Source organism: Corylus avellana, chromosome 7 (genome assembly GCF_965113065.1).
Source record: "Corylus avellana chromosome 7, dhCorAvel1.hap1.2, whole genome shotgun sequence".
In the NCBI taxonomy this organism is placed as follows: domain Eukaryota; kingdom Viridiplantae; phylum Streptophyta; class Magnoliopsida; order Fagales; family Betulaceae; genus Corylus; species Corylus avellana.
The window spans coordinates 19,394,819-19,418,220 of record NC_142496.1 but is presented as its reverse complement, the minus strand read 5'-3'; the positions used below and the strand labels follow the sequence as shown (position 1 = coordinate 19,418,220).

The 23,402-nt window shown below is 35.7% G+C and overlaps 1 protein-coding gene and 1 pseudogene across 5 annotated transcripts; both read right to left on the bottom strand.

Moving 5' to 3' along the window:
• Positions 1-1,248: 1,248 nt before the first annotated feature.
• Positions 1,249-6,831, bottom strand: LOC148584633 (GDSL esterase/lipase At1g33811-like; annotated as a pseudogene). The gene is made up of 4 exons (XR_015912898.1): positions 6,805-6,831; positions 6,569-6,698; positions 6,331-6,455; positions 1,249-1,599 (listed from the first exon to the last, which is right to left on the bottom strand). The product of XR_015912898.1 is annotated as a GDSL esterase/lipase At1g33811-like (transcript).
• LOC132172360 (chlorophyll(ide) b reductase NOL, chloroplastic) lies at positions 6,558-13,335 on the bottom strand. Of its 4 annotated transcripts, XM_088518339.1 has the most exons (10): positions 13,110-13,335; positions 12,910-12,996; positions 12,617-12,721; positions 10,029-10,088; positions 8,889-8,950; positions 8,667-8,753; positions 7,652-7,719; positions 7,524-7,572; positions 7,367-7,452; positions 6,558-7,109 (listed from the first exon to the last, which is right to left on the bottom strand). In XM_088518339.1, exons 4-10 carry the CDS (start codon positions 10,030-10,032, stop codon positions 7,064-7,066), a joined length of 402 nt encoding a protein of 133 aa, XP_088374465.1. In that variant the 5' UTR covers positions 10,033-10,088; positions 12,617-12,721; positions 12,910-12,996; positions 13,110-13,335; the 3' UTR covers positions 6,558-7,063. The 4 variants fall into 4 exon arrangements, with proteins under 4 accessions (XP_088374465.1, XP_088374462.1, XP_088374463.1 ...); XM_088518336.1 differs by lacking the exon at positions 6,558-7,109 and having other exon boundaries at positions 7,117-7,452; XM_088518337.1 differs by lacking the exons at positions 6,558-7,109; positions 13,110-13,335 and having other exon boundaries at positions 7,117-7,452; positions 12,828-12,918.
• Positions 13,336-23,402: the final 10,067 nt, after the last annotated feature.

The window sequence follows — 23,402 nt, the reverse complement described above, 5'->3', positions numbered from 1 at the left end:
GTTGAAGAATGTTGCTCCAACCCAGTTGGAAGGAAAACTTTGACAAAAAAATATTGTGTGCTTCGCTTCCCCTCTTTCTTTGTCGCTGTAAAACTTCAACCTATCTATATAGTACAATGAGTGTATAGTAGCCTATTTAAATGAACTTTATTTATATGTGTTAGTTTTATTTTTGCCTTGGCTGGATTCGAGTGAATAAAATACTTGTAGTTAACATGTTCGGTTTAAGTATGCAGTGTGTGAATGAGAAAATGGTTAAATCCGAAGCCTCGTCTGCAACTTCGTTTGAAGACCGTTTGGACGAGATGGTTGACCAAGAAAACCCAAGAGCCTCGTATGCAACTTCGTCTGCAAACCGTTCGAACGAGATGACTGAACAAGAAAACCCGAGAGTCTCGTCTGCAAGCCGTCCGGAAGCGCCATGCTAGAGAACTAGGGTTTAGCGTTTTTTACCTAGTTCTGTCTGGATGAGCTTACTTCCCGTCCGGACACCCCGTGTATTTTAAGTCTATTTTCAAATAGATTATGTGTTGATTAGACTAGGGGTCTTTACTCTATAAAAAAATTTGGTCATTAGCTTCGAATTTGACCCAAAAATGGCCGCTATTTACTAATAGCAGAGACAAGTGGCCGCTATTTGGTTGCCGCTAGTAATCGGACGCAATGCAAAATAGCGGCGACTTTTAGGGCCGCCGTTAATGACCCCTCATTAAAGTTGCCGCTAATGACTTTTTTTGTCACCGCAAAAATAGGTTCGAAATAACCCTAGGGTCGCTGCTAATGATATGAAAAAAATTTAAAAAATAAAAATAAAAAATCAATAGTGGCGACTAAGAGTCGCTGCTATTCCACTATCATTAGCAGCAAGTTTGAGGTCACCGCTAATAATATGAGAAAATTAAAAAAAAAAAAAAAAAAGGATCAATAACAGCGACCAAGAGTCACCGCTATTCCTCTATCATTAGCGGTGACATGGGGGTCGCCGCTAATGATATGAGAATTTTTTTTTTAAAAAAAAGAAAATAATAATAATTAATTAATTATGGATTTTATTTATATATATAGTAGTTATAATAGGCCAAACTTACCATTAAACTCTTACATCATACAAGTATGTTCACACCCTATTTGAGTAAAATATGATTTACATTAAATTATATATATATATATATATATATATATATATATATATATATATATATATTATGCTCACATAACTATTGAAAAGGAAAATTTAAAATCTGAAAATAAAAACTGTGCAGGAGATCACATTATAATCTCAATTGTTTCTATGTGACAGGTCTAGAAAGATTTGTATTTTGAATTTCTATTTTTCTCCAAGTCCTACTATACCTAAAGAAAAATAGCTATGCAAGTACATATGCACAAAATAAGTGTCAATAAAGAAGAATTTCATTAGAAAAGAGAAGAAAAGTTTCTTATCCTAGTAACACTTGGTAGTTATTGAGATTAACTAGTCTTCAAAAAGATTCCCCTGCTGCCCTTCAAACCATACTCTGTAAGACATATGTTCACAGCAAAAATATGAGACCTGTCCAGCTTGTGTCCATTTGTCTTCTCTCTAGCAAGCTCAGCTTCCTACAATAAGGACATAAAAGAACCAGATCTAATGAAAATACATTAAACCACACCACACTACAGTACAGAACAACATTAGTACCCACAGCTAGTGTTTGAAAATGTATAGAAACTAGCGACAAGCAGATGAACAGAAACTTTTAATAATAATCCAAATGAGTATATTATTATCCAAAGGTTATCAGTATGATGGTCATTTTTCAATCAAGCCTTGTCCTTCAACTTGAGATTGGATAAGCAAATTTTAGAACTCAGGAAGCAAATCCCACAGCATTCATCAATAAATCTTAAAACCAAAAAAGCAAATTCCTAACATGTAAACAGCTTTCAAGGAAAAATAAAAATAAAAATACAAAGCAATGTAAAAGGAACGTAAAACATTTTTCATGAAGTTTATGGGTAGTCGCTTTCCATCCATAGTGAATTAATCCAACTCGAACCAAATATTCTAAAACCCAACAAAATTGAATAGAATGGATAGATGATTCATCTTGTATACCCATCAATTGTTGGCCTGAGGTGGATTGTTCTACACTCTTTAACATGGAAAACTTCTAATAATTACATAAATAAAAAGGAGAGGTGCTGCTATACGGTCAAGGCAGAAAACTCATGTTTTCTGCCTTCCACTAAAATGTTGCTATCTCAGATTATCTCAACTTACAAAATAAGCTTGGATGCACAAGATCATATGCCAAACTCCACTGCCCAAACCACGCACCTCCAAACGCCACCCCGCCCAGCTTTGCCAAGCCCACGCCGCCCAGCTCTGCCAAGATCACACCGCCCAGCTTTGCCAAGCCCACCCCGCTAAGCTACTCCGACGGTTCACCACCGTTGCTCCGGCCGAAGGAATTAGAAAAAAACCATTCCAGCAACAAAATAACCCAAAAAAAGAGACAAAATCTGAGAAATCTATGTGGACTTGCTACCTATAATCACAAAACAAATCAATCCACTACAACTACACAAATTCCATCACATGTTTGCACTACAAATTGATGTAAAAAAAAAAAAAGAAAAAGAGTAAAAATCTGAGAATCGGGCAAACCCAGATTGGGCAAATACAAATTTTCACACTGCAACCAGCAGATGTCAGCTTATTCACACTTGTGTCCTTTATAACTCCATGTACAACAACCCATTTCGAATCAAAGAATACAAACTACATCGCAACTAAAACATGCCCCACACCCAAGATTCCAATAGCCTTCCAACAGGGGATCAAACAAGCGATTTCAGGCTGGGCGATGGCAGGCGGCTGGACGGGTGGAGTGGCCTGGGTGTGGGTGCCAGCTTGTTCCGCCCGGTTGGGAGAGGGCGGTGGGTGCGGCCTGCACCAGCCATGCGGTGGGCTGGGCGGCGTTGGATTTTTGAAGCTGGTTGGGCGGAGGATCGGGCTGGTCGTGGGTGGCAGTGGGTGCGGCCTGCACCGGCCATGCAGTGGGCTGGGCGGCGTTGGATTTTTGAAGCTGGTTGGGCGGAGGATCGGGCTGGTCATGGGTGGCGGCCTGTTCTAGCTGGATGAGTGGTGGGTGCATGCGAAAATCTGAAGAGAGAAATGATGGGTTTCATTTTGCAGATGGTATAATCTGGTGAGTTAAGTTCATTTTGTAAGTTGAAATAAGCTGAGTTGTCCTTTTTTGGTTGGTGGGCGTAAACTGGGTCATTTACGCCATGATTCATATATAAATTGATATCTTTAAAATCATATGCTTTACAGAAAGATAATATACTCCTAATGTATAATACCACTTGCAATGATTTGACATCTTTACGCTAACAAAATATGCAAGATAACTTCCTCCCTATGGAATGGTTCTTTCCCAAGACAAAGAAATAAATAAAAGCAAACTTTTTTTCCTTTTCCTTCTTAGAGATCGTTAAACTTCAAAACCAAAACATTAACAATGTAGGAAGAGAAGAGAGTTGAAAAAAGTGTATATTATGCAAGACAAGCAATTATAAGAAAAATACAATCAAGAATATCTGTACATAATGCAATCAAGAATATGTATATTAAAGTAATCTTAGTCTATATATATATGGATCTCTACAGATCTGTATAACTACGAATTCTGCAGCTAGAGTTCGCAAGTTTTGTGCTAAGAGAGTCTTTGTTATAGAACATTAATTCTTTCTCTTAGAATGATCAGTTGATCGTCCTTGGTGATTAAGCAATTGAAGTCAACCGAAATTCCAGTGAAGGGAGATCACGTAGAAGGAACAGTCCAGAAGTTCTGGGAGAACTACTACGTTAGCAGACAAGTGGGTCGCTTGTCTAGTACAAATGAGTGTCAAGTGTATAGGTTGTGTAAGTCTTCGACATTGTGTAATTTCTCGTTATTCTACTGATTTAGTGATTTCTTGGGTTTTGCTATCCCAGAGAGATTTTACATTTTAGAGAGCTCTCTAAATGATTTCCTCTTCGTAACCAAAATGTCTGTCTCTTTGATTTATTGTTTTACATATTTTGGTGAATAATTGATTGTGATTGTTTAATATTTTAATTTTGTGTATTTTTTACTTACACCTATTCAACCTAACCCCCTTCTAGGTGTTGTTTGGAGTCATATTAGGTTTTTCAATAGGTAAAAGGAAATTGGGATTCACAATAAAGAAAAATAGGACTCTAATCCTAAGAGGATACACAATCCTACCAAAAAGATAATAGGATTTCTAATCCTAAAACTATTAGGATTTTAACATTTCAAGATTACCACAACGTACATGCTGCATCCGTTAAGTGATAACAGGTCCGAGAGAAGCTCTACCCCACACAAAATTCTCTCTTGCTAGCTACACGTTTTGTCAAAATATCTGCAATACTCTCATAGATCTTCTGCACTATGATCAACTCATCATCTATTGTTTCGCCAATGAAGTGATATTGAACATTAATGTGTTTAGTCCATGCATAAAATATAGGGTTTTTTCGCCAAATGCAACGCACTATGTCTATCATAGTGAACAATCACTGTATATTGCTTGGCCCAATTCACCAAGTAATATTTTCAACCGAATAACTTCTTTATATGCGTAAGTAGCTGACATGCGGAGCCATAAATTCATGTTTGAGGGGATGAACTAAAATGTAATGACAAAATACTTTTTATTTTTTTTATTTGTTTTGTTCTTTTCATGTACTATATTTCTGCTATATACAAAAAATTCGAAATAAAAATGAAATAGTTAGTTTATAACATAATATATGTATCACAAATACTATATTTATCAAAATTCATAAATATGTACAAAAATTGATATATTAAGTAAACTAACACGTAGCACTACAAAAATTATGGTCATTAGCGGCGACTCCAAGTTGCCGCTAATGAGGAAAAACTTGCTGCTATTCACAAATACCGGCGACCCGCGGCCGCTATTTGGTGGTTGGTAGTAAGTGGACGGTGAAGCTAAATACCGGCGACTTTCAACGTTGCCGCTATTTGTATGTCATTAGCGGCGACTTAGAGTTGCCGCTAATACATTTTTTTTTTGCCGGAAAAAATGGTTCAAAATGGTTCTAAGGTTGCCGCTATTGTATATCATTAGCGGCAACCTTAAAGTTGCCGCTATTTGTATGTCATTAGCGGCGACATAAACTCGCCGCTAATGATATAAGAAAATTAAAAAAATAAAAATAAAAAAAGTCAATAGCGGCAACTTGGAGTTGCCGCTATTGCTCTATCATTAGCGGCAACCCATAGTTGCCGCTATTTATCCAGTATTACCGGCGACTATAGTAAGAAAATTAAAAAAAAAAATGGAAAAGGTCAATAGCGGCAACTTACAGTTGCCGCTATTCCTCTATCATTAGCGGCAACTGAAAGTTGCCGCTATTTGTCTGTAATTAGCAGCAACTTAGGAGTTGCCGCTAATGAATTAAAAAATAGAAACTCAATAGCGGCAACCTAAGGGTCGCCGCTATTGGAGAAAAAAAAAAGAAAAAGAAAAAAAGCACATATATATATATATATATATATATATATATATATATATATATATATATATATATATATATATATGCAAACACTACACACTTGAACTAAGAAAGAAAAAACTCCAGAATAACATTATTCAAAAGCAAGAATACAAGAAAAATACATTACTGAAAAAGGGTCATGTTCAAACAGCTATATACCTCCTCATGGAGTAGAAGAGTGCAACTTTCTATTTAATCTTAGTCAATCAGCAATCAAGATTCAGTCAATTTTAAGCAACATAGAAGCATGAAAGGAAGAGGTTTGTAACTTCAATACAATCTTATCAGTTTGTAATTTGATGAAAAAAATAATTTTACAAGCCAAGTTTTATCTGTATCTTTAAAAATAATATCCATAACCTACATTACACACACCACCACTTAGAACCGACAATTAAAAGTGAAAATGAGTAATTTATCATGATTTATTACCTAAATACTATTCTACATTTGACAGGGGTAGGCAGACAGAAGTTTCTATGGCAAAGGTTACATGACTTTGGCTAAAGATTTGATTGCCATGGTAATACACAATCCAAAATATAAAATTACTTAAGCTTTTCAATTATATGCCAAGGTACATATTAACTGCTAAATCACAAGGCCTGTCAACTAGTTTATAATAGACCAAGAAAGAGATGGGAGTAGACCCATCTCAAAACGCATGAAAATTGAGGAGATTTTGGTGAAGTTTCTGCTCAACAGTATTACAATTGTCTCTACTTATAACATGCATGCTACCGTACCTGGGTTTGTCCAGTTTCGTTGCGAATTCCCGCACGGCCAGATGCATAATTGACACCTTTGAGTATTTCCCTGCCTCTAGCAGTAGCAAAGGGTGGAATGAAATTAACGAATCCCAGAGATTCAGCTGTAATGTGAGAAAGTATTCAAAATTAAGCATATATATATATATATATCATACTTTGGCAACCGTACCATATAATATAATAATAATGTAATGAGAAAGAGCAAAATGCAGACCAATGAAATCGACGATATTACGACCGTTGGTAAACCTTCCCGTAGGCCCCTAGGGGAAATCAATCCCATAGGGTGGATAATTGGCTTTTGCCACAATTTTCCCCACAATTTTCTCCCAGTATGAAAACAACTAAGAAATTCTTTCTTTTCCATTTTCATTGAATCAAAGAAAAGCCCTTTAATGAACATGAGCTGAACATTAAGCTTCATATATATTTGGATCAGCAGAAATGTACCATATGTTTCTGCTTTCTGGGGGACATACTTGTTTACAAATGCCATGTATCAAAGATTAGTACATAAATGGAAAAATGTAGTGCTACACATCACAGTCACACTGACAAGAGACAACTTTCCCACTAGAAATGATGGTCAAATCCCTAGAAAACCAATAGCCAATATGAACGTTAACAATGGTAATTACAGAACCTAGATGGATATTAAGTCTGTACTGGGGACACCAACTCACCATATCAACTTGGTAACCACCAACACCTACTTAAATGCCGAGGTGCAGGTTTTAACAAGTCTTATAGAGGATCTGTAAACAAAATAAATCAAATTACATCATATATCACCCCCTCCATGTTCTTTACTGTGATATTTTTAACTATTCCCCCAGGAAAAAAAAAGAAAAAGAAAGGGCATCATTAGATTAGTAGGACCATCATATTATGTGCATTGTCTAACCAAACTAATAGGCTGCAAAAGGTAAGCAGCAGCATGAGAAAGACAAAATAGCAATCAAATTTTTTTAGCTGGTTTAGAGAGTAACACTGAAGTAAGCTAAAAGGGTACCTAGGTGTTGGTCTTCCATCTGAACCAGCCCCATCAATGTTGAAAATATGACCCCCTCGATGCTGGTTTAACATCATCTTTATTGCCTGAAGGATCAGTCAACATGCACATGTGACAATATATCTTCGACAGGCCACTTAAGAAAAAACAATTATACCTCTCGGCAACATATCATCAAACCAAGGGTGTTTGTAGTTACAACTTCACTGCACAGAAAGAGTCCATATTATAAATAACTCAGAAGCTGGCCATTAACAGGGGATAGAAAAGTGTACGGAAGCTCACATAAGATCTTCATCTGAAGCTTCTGCCAGTGGTTTATAGCTATATGCATTTGATCCTGCGTTATTAATCTGCATCATTCTCAACATAGGGTAAGTCGTAAACACAGAACTAAATCTGCTCAAAGTAGCACATCAAAAGTTAAAAAACAGTAACAGAAAAAAGAAAAAGAGCAATTTTGGATGAACTCATTCACAAGTGGGTTTTCAATTTGAATCTTAGCATCGATCCAAAATGGGCAAAATTGAAAGTTTTAAAGCATCTAAACCAAATGCTAAACTAGTGGTTCAAGAGGCCAACAAAATACATTAACCCATATAAAGCACACACGCAATCAAGAGTTGTGGATACACTAACATTCCAAACAGAGACAAATTCGTCCAATTACCCAATCAAAATGAAAACAAAGATAAATAGGCCTTTGACATGGAGTCCAAGAACAAACAAACCGAGCTTTAATACCATGTTAAAGCATTAACCCAAAAGCTTAAGTTTGTAGGTGGAGAGGCCCAACAGGTATATAAACACATAATCAAACACACACCTAATCCATGACTGTGAGATTCCTAAGAGAAAGAAGAAAAAAAAAAAAAAATACAATCCCACTCAATACCATGAAAAACAAAGCATATACGGAGGACCACTAGCTGAAGAATTATTTTCTTGACCGATTATTTTGCTAGACTATGACTTATCATCTTTCAGTTCTTCATGATTATTCGAAAGATTTATGCTCCTCTAACTGTTCAAAAGACTGTTCAGGCTAACTTCATGTCATTCAGCAAGTAATCCTATACCCATAGATAGCAGTATGCGTCATTATATACGAATAAGTCATAAATCTCAAACTATCCGGTAAACCCATAAATATCCAGCTAAAAATCATTTTTAACACCAAGCACAAATTTATAATCAGCAAGAAAAACTAACCCATGATTTTAACCAGCTTAAGAGAAATAACTAGAATTTAACATTAAGCAAATAGAGTAACAAAGAGGAAAAGATCTAGAATTAATACCCATATGTCAATGTATTTCAGTTCTCCTTGTGCAAATGCAACTAAATCCTTCAAATCCTGTCCGTCTTTAACATCACATTTAGTACCCTGTGAAGAAAGGAGTGATTCAGAATCAGCAGCATGAAGTAAAACAACAGCTTAAGCCAGGGAGAAAACATTAAGGGAAAAATGACAGTGGTAGCAAAAACAGAAGAAAATTTTCAAAAGTCCCTGTGGAGGTACCCACACATGCTGCTCCCCAAATTCTTCTCTCAGGCCCTGAACAGCAGATTCAACCAGTTCAGCTGTCAAAAAAAAAAAAAGGTTATGCAACTGTAAACAGCAGTCATTTGGTAATTGAATGACAAGCTCAAAATAACCATTCAAGTCAAAGCTTCACCTGTTCATATCATACGATGGGAATTAATTCACCAGGAAAAGCAAAGCAGGTTAATAGAATGATGATCTAATACGAAAAGGATAAGAGAATGTCTTTATTAAGAAAAGAATAAGGTTCTAGTGTTAGAACAAATGAGATAAAGAGATAGCTGAATGTGTAGAAATTGAATTTGGAAGCATAAAAACAAAATTCTCAAATAATTCACAAATTTCCAGAATGCAAGTTGCTTTTTTTTTTTTAGTAAATTGTTAGGTTTTTTTTGGCTGATTTGGTGTTCAAAACAAGTGCATGTAAGTAACACTTGGTGGGGTAGGTTTGTAATTAGGACTAAATGTCAAAATCCGTCAAAGTTGTGAAATACAAAGGATCATAAACTCGTCCTTTAACGCCAAGACGACCAGTATTATAAGGAACCACCGAGACACTCATTCGGAAACGTGTTCGCATCTGTCCAGACAAGTCTCTTAAGAACTGAAAATAAGAGAGCCATAGAGAAGCTTGTTCGGAATAGTGTTCACACAAGTCCACACGAGTAAGTTTATCTAAAGCCTTGAGACCCTCGTCTACATAGAAATAGTGTTCACATAGAAATTCATACTCTGTGATCAACTCAGAGATCATTTCAAAATTCACAAAACAACACAAACTCTTATTAATTGCACCTAATGCGAGCTATAAATGACTTCTTCCTCCCAAATCCTAGGAATAAATTCAAAAATACAAAATGAAGTTGCTTATTCATCCAAAAATAAAAAATAAATAATAACTGAGTTGAAGCAATAGCATCAAATCTCTCCCCCTGTATGATTGCAGTGAAAATCGAAAAAACAAAAACAAAAACAAAATATTACCTTAAACTAAGCATAGGAGAACAACAAATTGTTACTCTTTCCCAGGATCCAAGCATAGGAGAAATAGAATTAAATTGTTACCTGAAACCATAAGTTATGAACTATTCTAGTATTAAATTGAATTTAACGTACCCATCTTTATTTGAGTCCTTTAGCGCCACAACTCCTTACACATCTTCCACTCGTACCATCCTGTATACACTTAAAAATGAAATATTGTTATATAACAATATTACTCTCTTGCAATGTTTACTCAACTTGATAAACATGTCGAACCACTACTTTGACCACTACTTTGACCGCTTGGGAGTAGCATGTTGAACTAGACTTCTTCCTTGTGTGGTCCTGCTTTTGCTAAATGTTGTTATTGATATGGGCTTACAGATTGTCCCACTCTACAGTTCTTGAAAATGTAGGATACAGTTCAACTGGAACACTCTTCTGGATAAATATAGTAGTATATTGCATTGGTGTCTATTTTTTTCTTTTAGCATTAAATACAGCAGGTATATGCTTCTAAGTAATTTGTCATGCAATTATCTGTAATGATTAAAATATATTTCCTTGACATATTGTAACATCTTTTACTTTTTCCTTGATGAAGTTTCTTGTCTTTGAGCACAATTAATGCAATAAGTAGCCATGGAATTTGAATGAGCAAAACTAGCACCTATGTTGATCCAACTTTTAGGGGAAAAAATACATCTTCATTCTTTGCTTATTCTATTAAAGACACATCAGATTTGTCCAAAAGAGTCATTCTTCTTTTTTCAACTTATAAAAATACATTAGAAATGAAAAGGCTTTTTGTCTCATTACGCTTCTGAATTTCTGTTGACAAAGTAAGTTTGAATTACAAGAGGATACCGGCAATGGTGCAGAAGGCAAAAATGTTATGTTGATGCATATTAAATCTCTATTAATCCTCAATTATGGGTGCTATAGGAAGGGTGTCTATTTTTCAGTTCATCCTAGCATGCATGCGTCTAGTTTGAACTTACCATTCAACTCACTAAGAAGTAAAACATATGCTCTGGTGCTGAATAGGCAAAAGTGAGCTCAATCATACAATTCATTACTCAAAGGCTTGGTAGTGATTACTCTTACATTCTACAAAGATGCCCTACACATTTATTACCCTGCCTAGAGTAAGAATGATTTGTTGAGTTTTGGTATAAACACCTTCATCAATGCCAGCTCAGTTGTTGGTTAAAAATTGAGCTAGGTCTGAAGGCTTTGTAGGTCTGAAGGCTTTTCAGCCCTGAAAAGGCTTTGCCAAATGTTGGAGGCAAAGGGGCAAGCAAAGGCCCTGAGAGTATCCATGAGATTTCATCCTGTCAAGGGTTAAAAATTCTTCAAAGTCTTGGTCTAAAAGAATTGCCAATGCTAAGCTTCTAATTGAGGATTCTCGTTGGCTTATTAAATATGTGAATACCTAGACCGAAGTTCTAGGGCTTGCATCCATTATGATGCTTCAAAAATTGAATAACAAATCATATAGCAAATCTAAAAGCAATGATGGCAGAGATTGAACCTATTTAGCAAATCATATTGCAGATTATGTGTAGGATAAAGTTTGAATCCCGAAGCTAAAAGCAGAGTAACATCATCAAAGAACACATGATTGTAATTGCCAAAACAAAACAAATCACATGATATTCCACAGCATTTACATGGAATGTCAATACACAATTCACATGGGGTGGTGTATTTAAGGGCATGAAAGTAGCAGTTATTTAGAGCAATCATTGAACTCGACGGTGATCTCACTGCAAACTTGTTGATAATCTGATTCCCCTCAGATTCACCAAACCCACTGACAAAAATCAAATATTAACATTGGAAAAGAATAAAAACAAAGAAAAGCATCAAAATCTCCTATTTCCCTAAATACAGAGAGACTTCCAATGGCAAGAAAACGTCTGAAGGTGACCGACCATTGTTCTCTCCAAAAGTGGTTTCAAACAAATGACAGTTAATAAATCTTAGATTTACTTGGTTCTCTTGCTCTACTGCAAATTGATATTTGCATTTTTCTTTACTACCAATAACTACCAAAAAATGCAGAGATACTATAGAAAGATTTCTGGATTTTCATCCCGTCAAACCCATACCTCTAAGTTTCTCCCCAGCAAACTAAAAAACTCAGCTAAATTGCCTGTAAAGCTGTAGACTAATGCATCATTGTTTTTTAACAAATGTAAAATCCAAGGTAATAGAGAATAGATGATGATCCTTCTCTCCAAAAGCGGTTTCAAACAAATGACATTAATCTTCGATATACTTGGTTCTCTTGATCTACTGCAAATCGGCATTCATACTTTAGATTTTCTCTAGACAAATTCTAATAAAATGATTGATTTGTCACAAATCTAAAATCCAACGACTAATTTTAAAATTGAAAATGTCAGGACGAAAGTGGCACTCATGTTAAAGTATAATCATCCCTCAATTTTTAACCAAAATATAGAAACACCTTGAAGATCACCAATAATCATTAAGAAAAAAACAAACAAGGAAACCCCATATGAGGTAATTCAAAATTAGCCGAAAGATAAAATACCCATATAAAAAGACATCATTTCACCGTCAAAGCCAATGTTCACAGAAAAGAAAACAACATATGCAAGCTCAACTCAAAATTACAGGGGACAAAAACAAAGACCCAGATCCATAAACAGCCCCAAAACACGAAAATACACAATGACCCACGTACATACCAGGAGGATGTGCGTATGTGGGTCGAATCTGATTCGATTCGATCTAGGTCCGTCTATCTTCTCCTTCTCCTTCTTCTTCTTCCTCTTCCTGTCTTGTTGATTTCGCTGTTTCTCGGAGTGAGATCGAGAGAGAGAGTGAGAGAGAGTGAGAGTGAGAGAGAGTCCCAGAAATGAAAAGACATAACCAATACAGAGTAAAATTTTATTGTACCAAACATTCATAGGGGACAAAGCTATCAACGTTAAATCCGAAATGTGTTACCAGGTTCCAGTAGAGGTTGCATAAGACTAACCACTACAAGAGAGAGATTTTACGGACTGGTATTTTTGTCGTGTTCCCACCGGTGTTTTGCAGAGCAGCAACGCAGTGTCAACCAAAACTAAAATCAAACACCAAATCGCAGAGACTGTAAGGCCATTAAGACACATAAAAAGGAATACAAACAAAATTTTATAGAACCAAACAGAGCTGCGCGAAGAGGGAGAGAATGACCTGGAATTAAGAATGTCAAGAAAAGAAATGGCGAGATATGTTTGTCTGAACTTGCTGTAGGGGGGGTTTTTTGAGTTCACCCGGTAAAATTTGGCTACGAATGGGTTTCGCCGAACTCGCTGGGCATGCTCTTAGCTTACGATCCGAACATGGATGACGGAGGGAACGGGGAAAATATCAGATCGGAAGGAAAAGAGAGAAGTGGCCGGCACCAGTGACGAGTGCGCCACTGGTGCCGGCACCAAGAGAGAGAGTGATTTTGGAACTTTGAGTCAGAAAACAAAAAAAAAAAATTGTATGAAAATTTCAGAAAATTAGCGCCAATTTCAGAGATGGCTAATTTTATTTGGTACAATCAATAGCGGCGACTACAGTCGCCGCTAATTATCTCAAATAGCGGCGATCCAATATGTTGCCGCTATTTGAGGTATTTTTTTTTTATAAAAAAATTATACTTACAATTTTTTAATTTTTTTTATTTATTATTATTATTTTTTTAAAAAAATTTTCTCTTGTAATATGTTCTTATTATTATACTATTAACTAAAAAATTTCGTTTAATAAATTTTTATGATAAAAATAATTAAGTTGATATTTATCTTATAATTAATTATAAAATAATACAAAATCCAAAGATAATATAAGATCAATATAACTAAGGCACTAAGATAATATAAAAAGCTTACAAACCTTCAATTATATCCAGTTTGATCTATCAATTGATCATATCATGATCAATCGAACTAATTCACTAGGATCGATCGGATGTTTGATCGAACATTTAATCCTATCACGATCAATCGAACTAATTCATTAGGATCGATCGGATATTTATTTGAGCATTTGATCCTATCACGATCAATCGAACTAATTCACAAGGATCGATCAGATGTTTGACCAATCATTTGATCATATCGTGATCAATCGAACTAATTCCTTAGGATCGATCAAATGTTTGATCGATCGTTTGATCCTATCACGATCAATCCAACTAATTTACCTGGATCGATCGGATGTTTGATCGATCATTTGATCTTATCACGATCAATCGAATTAATTCAGTAGGATCAATCGGATGTTTAACCGATAATTTGATCCTATCACGATCAATCGAATTAATTTAGTAAGATCGATCGAACATTTGATTATATCAAGATCAATCGAGCTAATTCACTAGGATCGATTAGATGTTTGATCGAACATCTGATCCTATCACGATTAATCGAACTAATTCATTAGGATCGATCGGATGTTTAATCGATCATTTAAATATATCACGATCAATCGAACTAAAGCATTTAGATCGATCGGATGTTTGATAGAACATTTGATCCTATCACGATCAATCGAACTAATTCATTAGGATCGATCGGATATTTAATCGATCATTTAAACATATCACGATCAATCGAACTAATTCATTTAAATCGATCGGATGTTTGATCGAACATTTGATCTTATCATGATCAATCGAACTAATTCATTAGGATCAATTGGATGTTCGATCAATCATTTGTTCTTATCACGATCAATCGAACTAATTCACCTTGATTGATCGATCATTTGATCCTATCACGATCAATTGAATTAATTCACTAAGATCGGTCGATTGTTCGATCAAACATTTAAATAAGAATAAGAAATAGAAAACTTCAATAATAATTAATACGAGAATTTGTTCTCTTTAAAAGGAAAAAATAAATATTGATTTTTTTATAAAAAATAAGAATAGAAAATAGAAAAAATTCACCAATAATTAATATAAAAGAAATAATGACATATTATTGGAGGTGAATTTTTGGTAAATAATCTTTTCTATTATATATGTAAGGTCACTAGCATTGCCCCAATATTTAAAATTTAATTAATTAATTAATTAATTAATTAATTATTATTATTATTTTTTTATTTTTTTTTTTCAGTGGTAAATAGCGGCAAATACTAAGGTTGCCACTATTGAGGGATCAATAGCGGCAACTTTTTAAAGTTGCCGCTATTAGGCACTTAATAGCGGCCACCTTGAAAGTTGCCGCTATTAGCGGCAACTTTATGTTGCCGCTAATAGGCCAAGTAGTTTTTTATTTGTTTTTTTGTCTGGACGAATAGCGGCAACTACCAAAGTTGCCGCTATTGATCTCTAAAAAGTTGCCGCTATTAGGACCTTAATAGCGGCAACAATATGTTGCCGCTACTAGGCCAAGTATTTTTTTATTTTTTTTTGTCTGGACGATTAGCGGCAACTACCAAAGTTGCCGCTATTGATCCTCCAATAGCGGCAACTTTTAACGTTGCTGCTATTAGGCCCCTAATAGCGGCAACTTTATGTTGCCGCTATTAGGACAAGTATTTTTTTATTTGTTTTTTGTCTGGACGATTAGCGGCAACTACCAAAGTTGCCGCTATTGATCCTCCAATAGCGGCAACTTTTAACGTTGCCGCTATTAGGCCCCTAATAGCGGCAACTTTATGTTGCCGCTATTAGGACAAGTATTTTTTTATTTGTTTTTTGTCTGGACGATTAGCGGCAACTACCAAAGTTGCCGCTATTGATCCTCCAATAGCGGCAACTTTTAACGTTGCCGCTATTAGGCCCTTAATAGCGGCAACTTTATGTTGCCGCTATTAGGACAAGTATTTTTTTATTTGTTTTTTGTCAGGACGATTAGCTGCAACTACCAAAGTTGCCGCTATTGATCCTCTAATAGCGGCAACTTTTGAAGTTGCCGCTGTTGCGCTCATAATAGCGGCAATGGATTGTTGCCACTAATTGTGTTTAAATAGCGGCAACTCGAGTCGCCGCTATTGAGTGCCTAACAGCGGCAACTTGGTAAGGTGGCCGCTGATGGGTTGTAAATAGCGGCAACACATGTTGCCGCTATTAGTGTTGCTGCTAAATATCAACTATTTTGGTATTTAGCGTCCGCTATTAGCGGCGACAATGAAGTTGCCGCTAATGGCCTCTCATTAGCGGCAACTTTGGGGTCGCCGCTAATAAGTTGGTTGCTAATGACCAAATTTCTTGTAGTGTAGACATTATAGTACAAAAAAAACACGCAAAAATACAAAAATAAAGTGTCTAAAATTGCAGTATACACTCTTTAGAACATAATGATCATTGCTTACTTTGATGTTGTAACCTGAAAACCATTAATTACCAAGGTAGTTTTTACGATCACTCTGATATTGCTTTATTTTTAGTGGGTGTAGTAGCAGAGTATAACAAATAGGTGTATGTAAACACTCAGACAATGATAAATACTTGATTTTAGTGCGGCAAATAGTAGAGCAATTCAGTTTTGATGGAATATGAAAATCCTCAATTGAAATTTTCAATACGAAATTTTAAAACTTTTGAGGCCTAGATCCTAATGTGGCTCCGCCATTGGAAATTTTTAATCATAATTACTTAATAATGGACTGGCAGTATTGCTGGTCTGCAGTCTCGTTCGATATCACGTTCGAACGAGAGGTGGTTTAATGAAGATATGATAGCTCATTCATATCCTCGTCCTTGGTTATGTTCGATGCATATGGGAATATCAAGTTGGCAAAATTGCTCGTCTGAAGACTCGTTCGATGTCAAGTTCGAATGAGATCGAGTTGGGTAGAAGGAATATCAATTTGGCAAAATGACCCATTCTCTGTCTTGTCCGAAGTCCCGTATGAATGAGATCTTCATAGAAGCGTTCGTTCGATAACTCATCCAAAGTTAAGTTCGAACGCACTGCGGAGGATGTTGTGAATTCGAGTTAGTAGATAGTGAAACCCTAACCAGGTTTGAGCAAGCCACTTACTTGTTCGAATGAGCCTCGTACTTGTTCGAACGAGCTATAACAAATTTATGTAAATTGAATTTCTTTTACTGTTTTATTAGTTTGAGGAGTCTAGGTGCGAAGATGAAAGGATTGCTTGAAAAGTAACTTTTTTCTCCCTCAAAGCATTTTTTTTGTTTGTTTTTTTTTACATGTCCACATAAGAGGGGGAGAAGAGATTTGAACTAGTGACCTTCGCTTCATAAAACGTGGTCTCCAACCGATTGAGCTACCCCTTGGAGACTTCCTCATAGCATTTCTAAGTAAAAAGTGTAGATAGGTGAACACCATGATTGAGTATTGAATATTATATCTATGAGATGGTTAGCAAATTTTGGGGAGGAAATTTCTGTAAGGATAGTGGGATGTAACAATTGAAAAAACTAAATATTTGAAAATTATAAAATACCCTTATTAGTCTCAAGGAATTAAGATATTATATGAGGGTTTTAAAGAATAATGAAACATAAGTAAAATGATAATATAGAATACTGAGACTTTTATTATCACTACAAAAAATTGAAGATTTATTGACCACCCGTTAGTGATGTGTCATTAGCAATGTATGTGGCGGGTCAAAAAACTTGGTGTCACTATTGAGACTTTAGTAACTTGTGATTTTTGAGACATTACCCTTTAGTGACGTGGCAAACTTGCAACGTTACTAAAAATTTAGTAACGTGTCAGATTTGACACGTCACCATAGGGTGACGTGTCAAAAATCACACGTTACTAAAGTTTAAAAAATTATTAAAAATAATAATAATTAAAAAAAAAATTCTGGATTTTTTTCTTTTTTTGTTTTTCTTTTCAATTTTAGAGGATCGTATTTTCTGTTTTAAATTTTGATTTTTTGATTTGCAGTCTGACCATGAATTTTGATTTTTTTTTTTTTTTTTTTTCTGGTCTCTGCATTTGGAGAGGCAGCTTCTTTTCGACAAATTATTCATGTCTAACCATGAATAATTTTCAGATCATGGAGGAACTTCCATCTGTGCATGCAACAATAGATCAATCAAATGTAAACAAAATCTAAAGTTTTGAACTTGGAATCAAATTTTACTACTCACTGTGTGGAGTTGGAGAGTACCCAAAATCAGGAGCAAAGAACATTCGAAAGCTAAGACCAATGACAGAAAAATTACCCATTAGAGTAGAGGATGTCCGTTCCCCAAATGGATTTAACCTGAAAAAACAAACCAAACCAACCAGAAAAATTTCAAAAACCCAAACCCAGGAGCAAAAAAAAAAAAAAAAAAAAAAAAAAAAAAAAGAAGCAGATCTTCTCTTCTTTTTTTTTTTCTTTTCTTCTTATCTTCTCTTCTTTTCTCTTCTCCTTTTCTATTTCTTCTTCCCATCTGAGAGAAGAGGGAGTTGGGGGGTATACTAGGCGTGAGAGCGCAGAGACAAGAAGAAAGAAAAAGAGAGAAAAAGGGAAGAAGAAAGAAGAAGGTAGAGCGGGAGGAAGAAAAAAGAGGGAAGAAGAAAGAAAAAGAGAGAAAGAGGAAGCCAGCTCATGGCGCACGTTCTCAATGCCCATTGGTGACGTGTGACCAGCTGGCACGTCACCAATGGGGTGACGTGGCACATGGTGACATGCCACTTGTGCCACGTCACTATAGTATCTTAATTAAATAATAATAATAATAATAAATAAAAAAGGAAATTAACTTGGAAAATATTTCCCATCCCTGGTTTTTAGACATAATTATATCTACTCAGGAGTAGGAGAACGCATAGCATATTTCTAAGTGAGATACTATTAATACTCAAAATGAAACCACATTTTAATTTTATACTTATATTCCCACAGTAAAAATGTGATCACGTACATTTTTATTGTGGGACATATAAGTATAAAAGATAGCCATAACCTTCCGTTAAAAATAAATGAAAGACTACAAATCACACTATCATTGTACATGAATAATATTATTAAGTATTTGAAATCATTGAGTCACATAATTAAGTACCCAAATCATACGTACATTTATATTACTCAATATGCAGTCAATGTACGATTGTAATTTATAATATATATGGATCCATATCTATATGTCTATAAACAACCATTTTTTTTTTTTAACGGAAATCTGAGGATTTTATCGCAGAGCAAAAAGCTCTTATAATGCAGAGTAAAAGAGGAGTATATATTATATATATATAGTATAGCAATTAATTATATGGATACTGTTAGTTTAGGTTTTGGCACATTCGGTTTGGATGTACGTTGTTGAAAATGAGCATCTCAACAAGTTTCAGAAAGCAGATTCTAGAGGCATGTCCGGACCCCCAGAAGCCGGGTCCGGACACAAAAACCAGCAAGTGTGCTTTGAAGAGCAGGTCCGGACCGCCAGACGTTGGCTCCAGACCTAATTTCTAGAAACAGCTTTTTACCGAGCAGGTCCGGACAGCCAGAAGCTGGGTCCTGACCTGATTTCCAGAAACTGGATTTTGAAGGAGAGGTCCGGATCGCCAGAAGCTGGGTCCGGACCTCATTTTCAGAAAGCCTTATTTTTGTGAGATGTCCGGACACAAGAGTTGGAGGTCCGGACATCACTAGGTTACGCATATGTAACCCTAGCCATGTCCGGACCCCAGATTAGCCCTATCCGGACATGGCTGCTGATGGATTAATTTTTTCTATTTAAACACTTTATTTTGCTTTACAAAGGTACGTATTTTGTGAGAAAAATTTGAGTGCTTAGAGTGAGAGATATTGTTCAAGATTATTTGTGAAAAGAAAATACGTGAAGCTAATCGGAGTTCCAGTGAAAGGAAATCGTTTAGAAAAATTGTGCCAGATGTTCTGAAAATGGCTACTGAGGTAGAAGTCAAGTGGGTCACTTGTCATGTGCGAGGAAGAGTCAAAGGTTTTGTAATTCTTCTTGTATTCCTGATTCTTCTTATAGTGAATTGATTTCCTGAGTTTGGCTGCCCCAGAGAGGTTTTACATTTAGAGAGTTCTCTAAAGGGTTTCCTCTTCGTAACCAAATATCTGTGTTCTTAATTGCTTAGTTCATATCTATATTTGGTGGATCTTTTAATTGTTAGGTTAGATCTTTTTCTGAATAATTTATGTGAAATACCTAGACATTTGGATAGGTGTTGTTTGGAGTCGTTTTAGAATTTTCAATTGGTATCAGAGCAGGTTCACTCTATGAAGGAATTTTGTTTCCTGAGTGTGATCCAAGACTCCATATCAAATGTTTCTTACGGTTGCTCCTAATTCTCTTCCCGTCTTTGACGGAACAAATTATACGCTTTGAAAAATTCGTATGAGAGCTTACTTTAAATCCATTAATGTTTGGCATGTTGTTGAATCTTGATGGACACGTCCAGACAAAGCAATACCTGAATGGACAACGGAGGAAAAGAATAATGCTACTGCGTATGACAAAGCTATAAATGCTATTTACATCTCTGTTTCAAATGAGGAATTTTCTAGAATTTCTAGATGTGAAATAGCTAAGGAAGCTTGGGAAACTTTAGAAATCACACATGAAGGAACTAAGGTTGTTAGAACTTCAAAAATTCAAATGTTGGTTTCTCAGTTTGAGGAGATTAGAATGCAGGAAGATGAAACTTTTGATGAATTCTATTCAAAGCTTAGTGTCATTAGAAACTCTACCATTAATTTGGGAAAGAAAATGGATGATGTTAAAGTGGTGAAAAAAATCTTAAGATCTTTGCCTGAGAAGTTTATTCCCCAAATTGTTGCTATACAACAGAGCAAAGACTTAGATACTATGAGAGTAGAAGAACTTGTAGGTTCTCTTCAGACCTTTGAGCTAATTCTACCCAAACTCAAGAAAACTAAAAACATTGCTCTCAAAGCAAAAAATGTTAAAGTCAATTCTTGTGGGTCATCTGATGAGGATTCTGGGGATGATGAAGAATTTGCCCTGTTTGCTAAAAAATTTAGAAAATTTTTTACACCTGTGAATGGAAGGTTTAAAAATCGTGACGCAAAAATTCCTGTGAAACCTAAAGGTGAATTTAGAAGTAATCCACGTGAGAACTTAGAGACTGATCAGAAAGATAAGTTCACTAGTGGACAAAAATGTCATAAATGTGGGGGTCGGGGTCATATTTGAATTGAATGTGCTAATCTGAAAAAATCCAAAGGTAAAGCTTTCAATGTCACTCAGAGTGATGAATCGGATGATGAAAAATCCGAAGAAGAAGTTGAAGGAGGAGTGAATTATTTAGCTTTTACTACTTATGATAATTATTATAAGACTGTGAACTCACCTCATATGATAAACGAATCTGAAATTGAATCTGATGATGAGGTGGATTTACAGACTGCTTATAGTAACTTGTTTGTGGAATGTGATAAATTGAACAAGATGAATAGGAAAAATCTGAAAGAAGCTGAACTTGAAAAAGAAAGATTAATGAAATCTATGGATGAATGTTTAGCTATTCGAAACACTTTGACTTCTGAAAACCTCATGCTGATTGCTAAAGTGAAATCTCTGGAAAAGGACTTGAATGATTCGAATGATCATTTAAAGAAATTTTCTAGTGATAAATTGAATCAAATGTTAAGGAATCAGAAACATTCACATGATAGGACTGGATTGGGTTTTAATAAACATGTTCATTCATCTTCTTCAAATGTTGCAACCACTTCTAAAATCATGTTTGTGAAACATAAAATGAAAGATGTGGCAATTGAGAATTCTTGCTTACCTCAAGAAAGTTCAGAAGATGTGACCAAGAAAAATAAGTTGAAATTCAAAGTTCCGATAAGGACTAACTTCATCCCTACTTGTTTTCACTGTGGTGTCAAAGGTCATACTCGACCAAACTGTTTTCAAATTAGGGCTAAACAATCATGGTCTCAGAAGAATATTCCTAGACTAGATGAACCTGGAATTGGGAATCAACTAAAAGTTTTAACTGCTCAAGTGAAACTTATTAGTGAGAAGTTAGCTGTTTTGTCAAATTCTGTTGATATAAAAGATATGTCTAATTTGATTGACAAGGATGTGCAAATTCCTCCTCAAAAGGAACAGGTCTGGGTTAAAAAGAAAGATCATCTATGTCTTGTTGCTCATACTGCCTTAAGTGTGCTTAACTCTTGCTTGTAGTTTCTGGATAGTGGTTGTTCAAAACATATGATAGGTGATAAGTCTCTATTCAAAGAGCTTAAAGAAGGCAAAGGAGGTGGAAGCATCACTTATGGAGATGGCAGCAAATCGAAGGTGATCGGTCAAGGAATTGTGAAAATTTCCGGTGCTCCTACTCCACAAGAAGTGCTGTATGTTGAAGGACTCTGGGCAAATTTATTGAGCATCAGTCAATTTTGTGATTATGATCTAGTGGTCCAGTTTTCTAACAAAGAATGCAGCATATTTGATTCTCAAGGAAAATGGTTGATGGGAGGAGAGCGCACTGTTGACAACTGCTATTGTCTCTCATTAACTTCTCCAATAAGATGCAATAAGGCAACCCTGGACACTGGAGAATTGTGGCATCAACGGTTGGGGCATCTAAATTTTCATGATCTGGTCAGAATTTCAAAAACAGAAGCCATAGCTGATTTACCCAAGATTCATCAGGCTGATAAAGGAAAATGTGGCCCATGTCAATTTTGAAAACAAACTAGAACTCCTCACAAAAAGATCTCAGGTATTGTTACCTCTCGAAACTTAGAGCTTCTTCACATGGATCTCATGGGCCCTACACAGACAGCTAGTTTGGGAGGCAAGAAATACATTATGGTGATCGTAGATGACTTCTCTCGATATACATGGGTAATTTTGTTAAGAGAAAAATCTGAAGCCTTTGAACAAGCTCAGATCTTGTTTCATAAGATACAAAATGAACAAGACTATCTCATCAAGCGGATCAGGAGCGATCATGGCAGAGAATTCGAGAACTCAAGTTTTGAAAATTATTGTGCTCAACAAGGTATCAAACAAGAATTCTCATCCCCCATAACTCCTTAACAAAATGGAGTAGTTGAACGGAAAAATCGAGTCATACAAGAAATGGTTAGAGTGATGATACATGCTAAGGATTTGACACAACATTTTTGGGGAGAAGCAGTCCATACGGCATGTCATATTGTTAATCGAGTTTTTCTCAGACCAACAACTACCAAGACACCTTATGAGCTATGGCGAGGCAAGAAACCCACTGTCAAATACTTTCGGGTTTTCGGAAGTGCATGTTACATTCTTCGTGATAGGGAGAACTTGGGGAAGTTTGATGCAAAGAGTGACGAAGGAATTTTTCTTGGATATTCCAATACAAGTCGAGCCAATCGTGTATATAACAAAAGGACCAAGTCAGTAATGGAATCAGTAAATGTTGTCATCGATGATGAAACTACCAAGGAGCATTTTGCAGAAGAAGAACCTTAGGTTGAGGGGGAGCAAGTTGATATGTCTGATAAAACTCATGAACCTCCTAGTCCGAATGTTTCAGCGGTCCGTCCATCAATAATCTCAGATGCAGAAGGCATGAC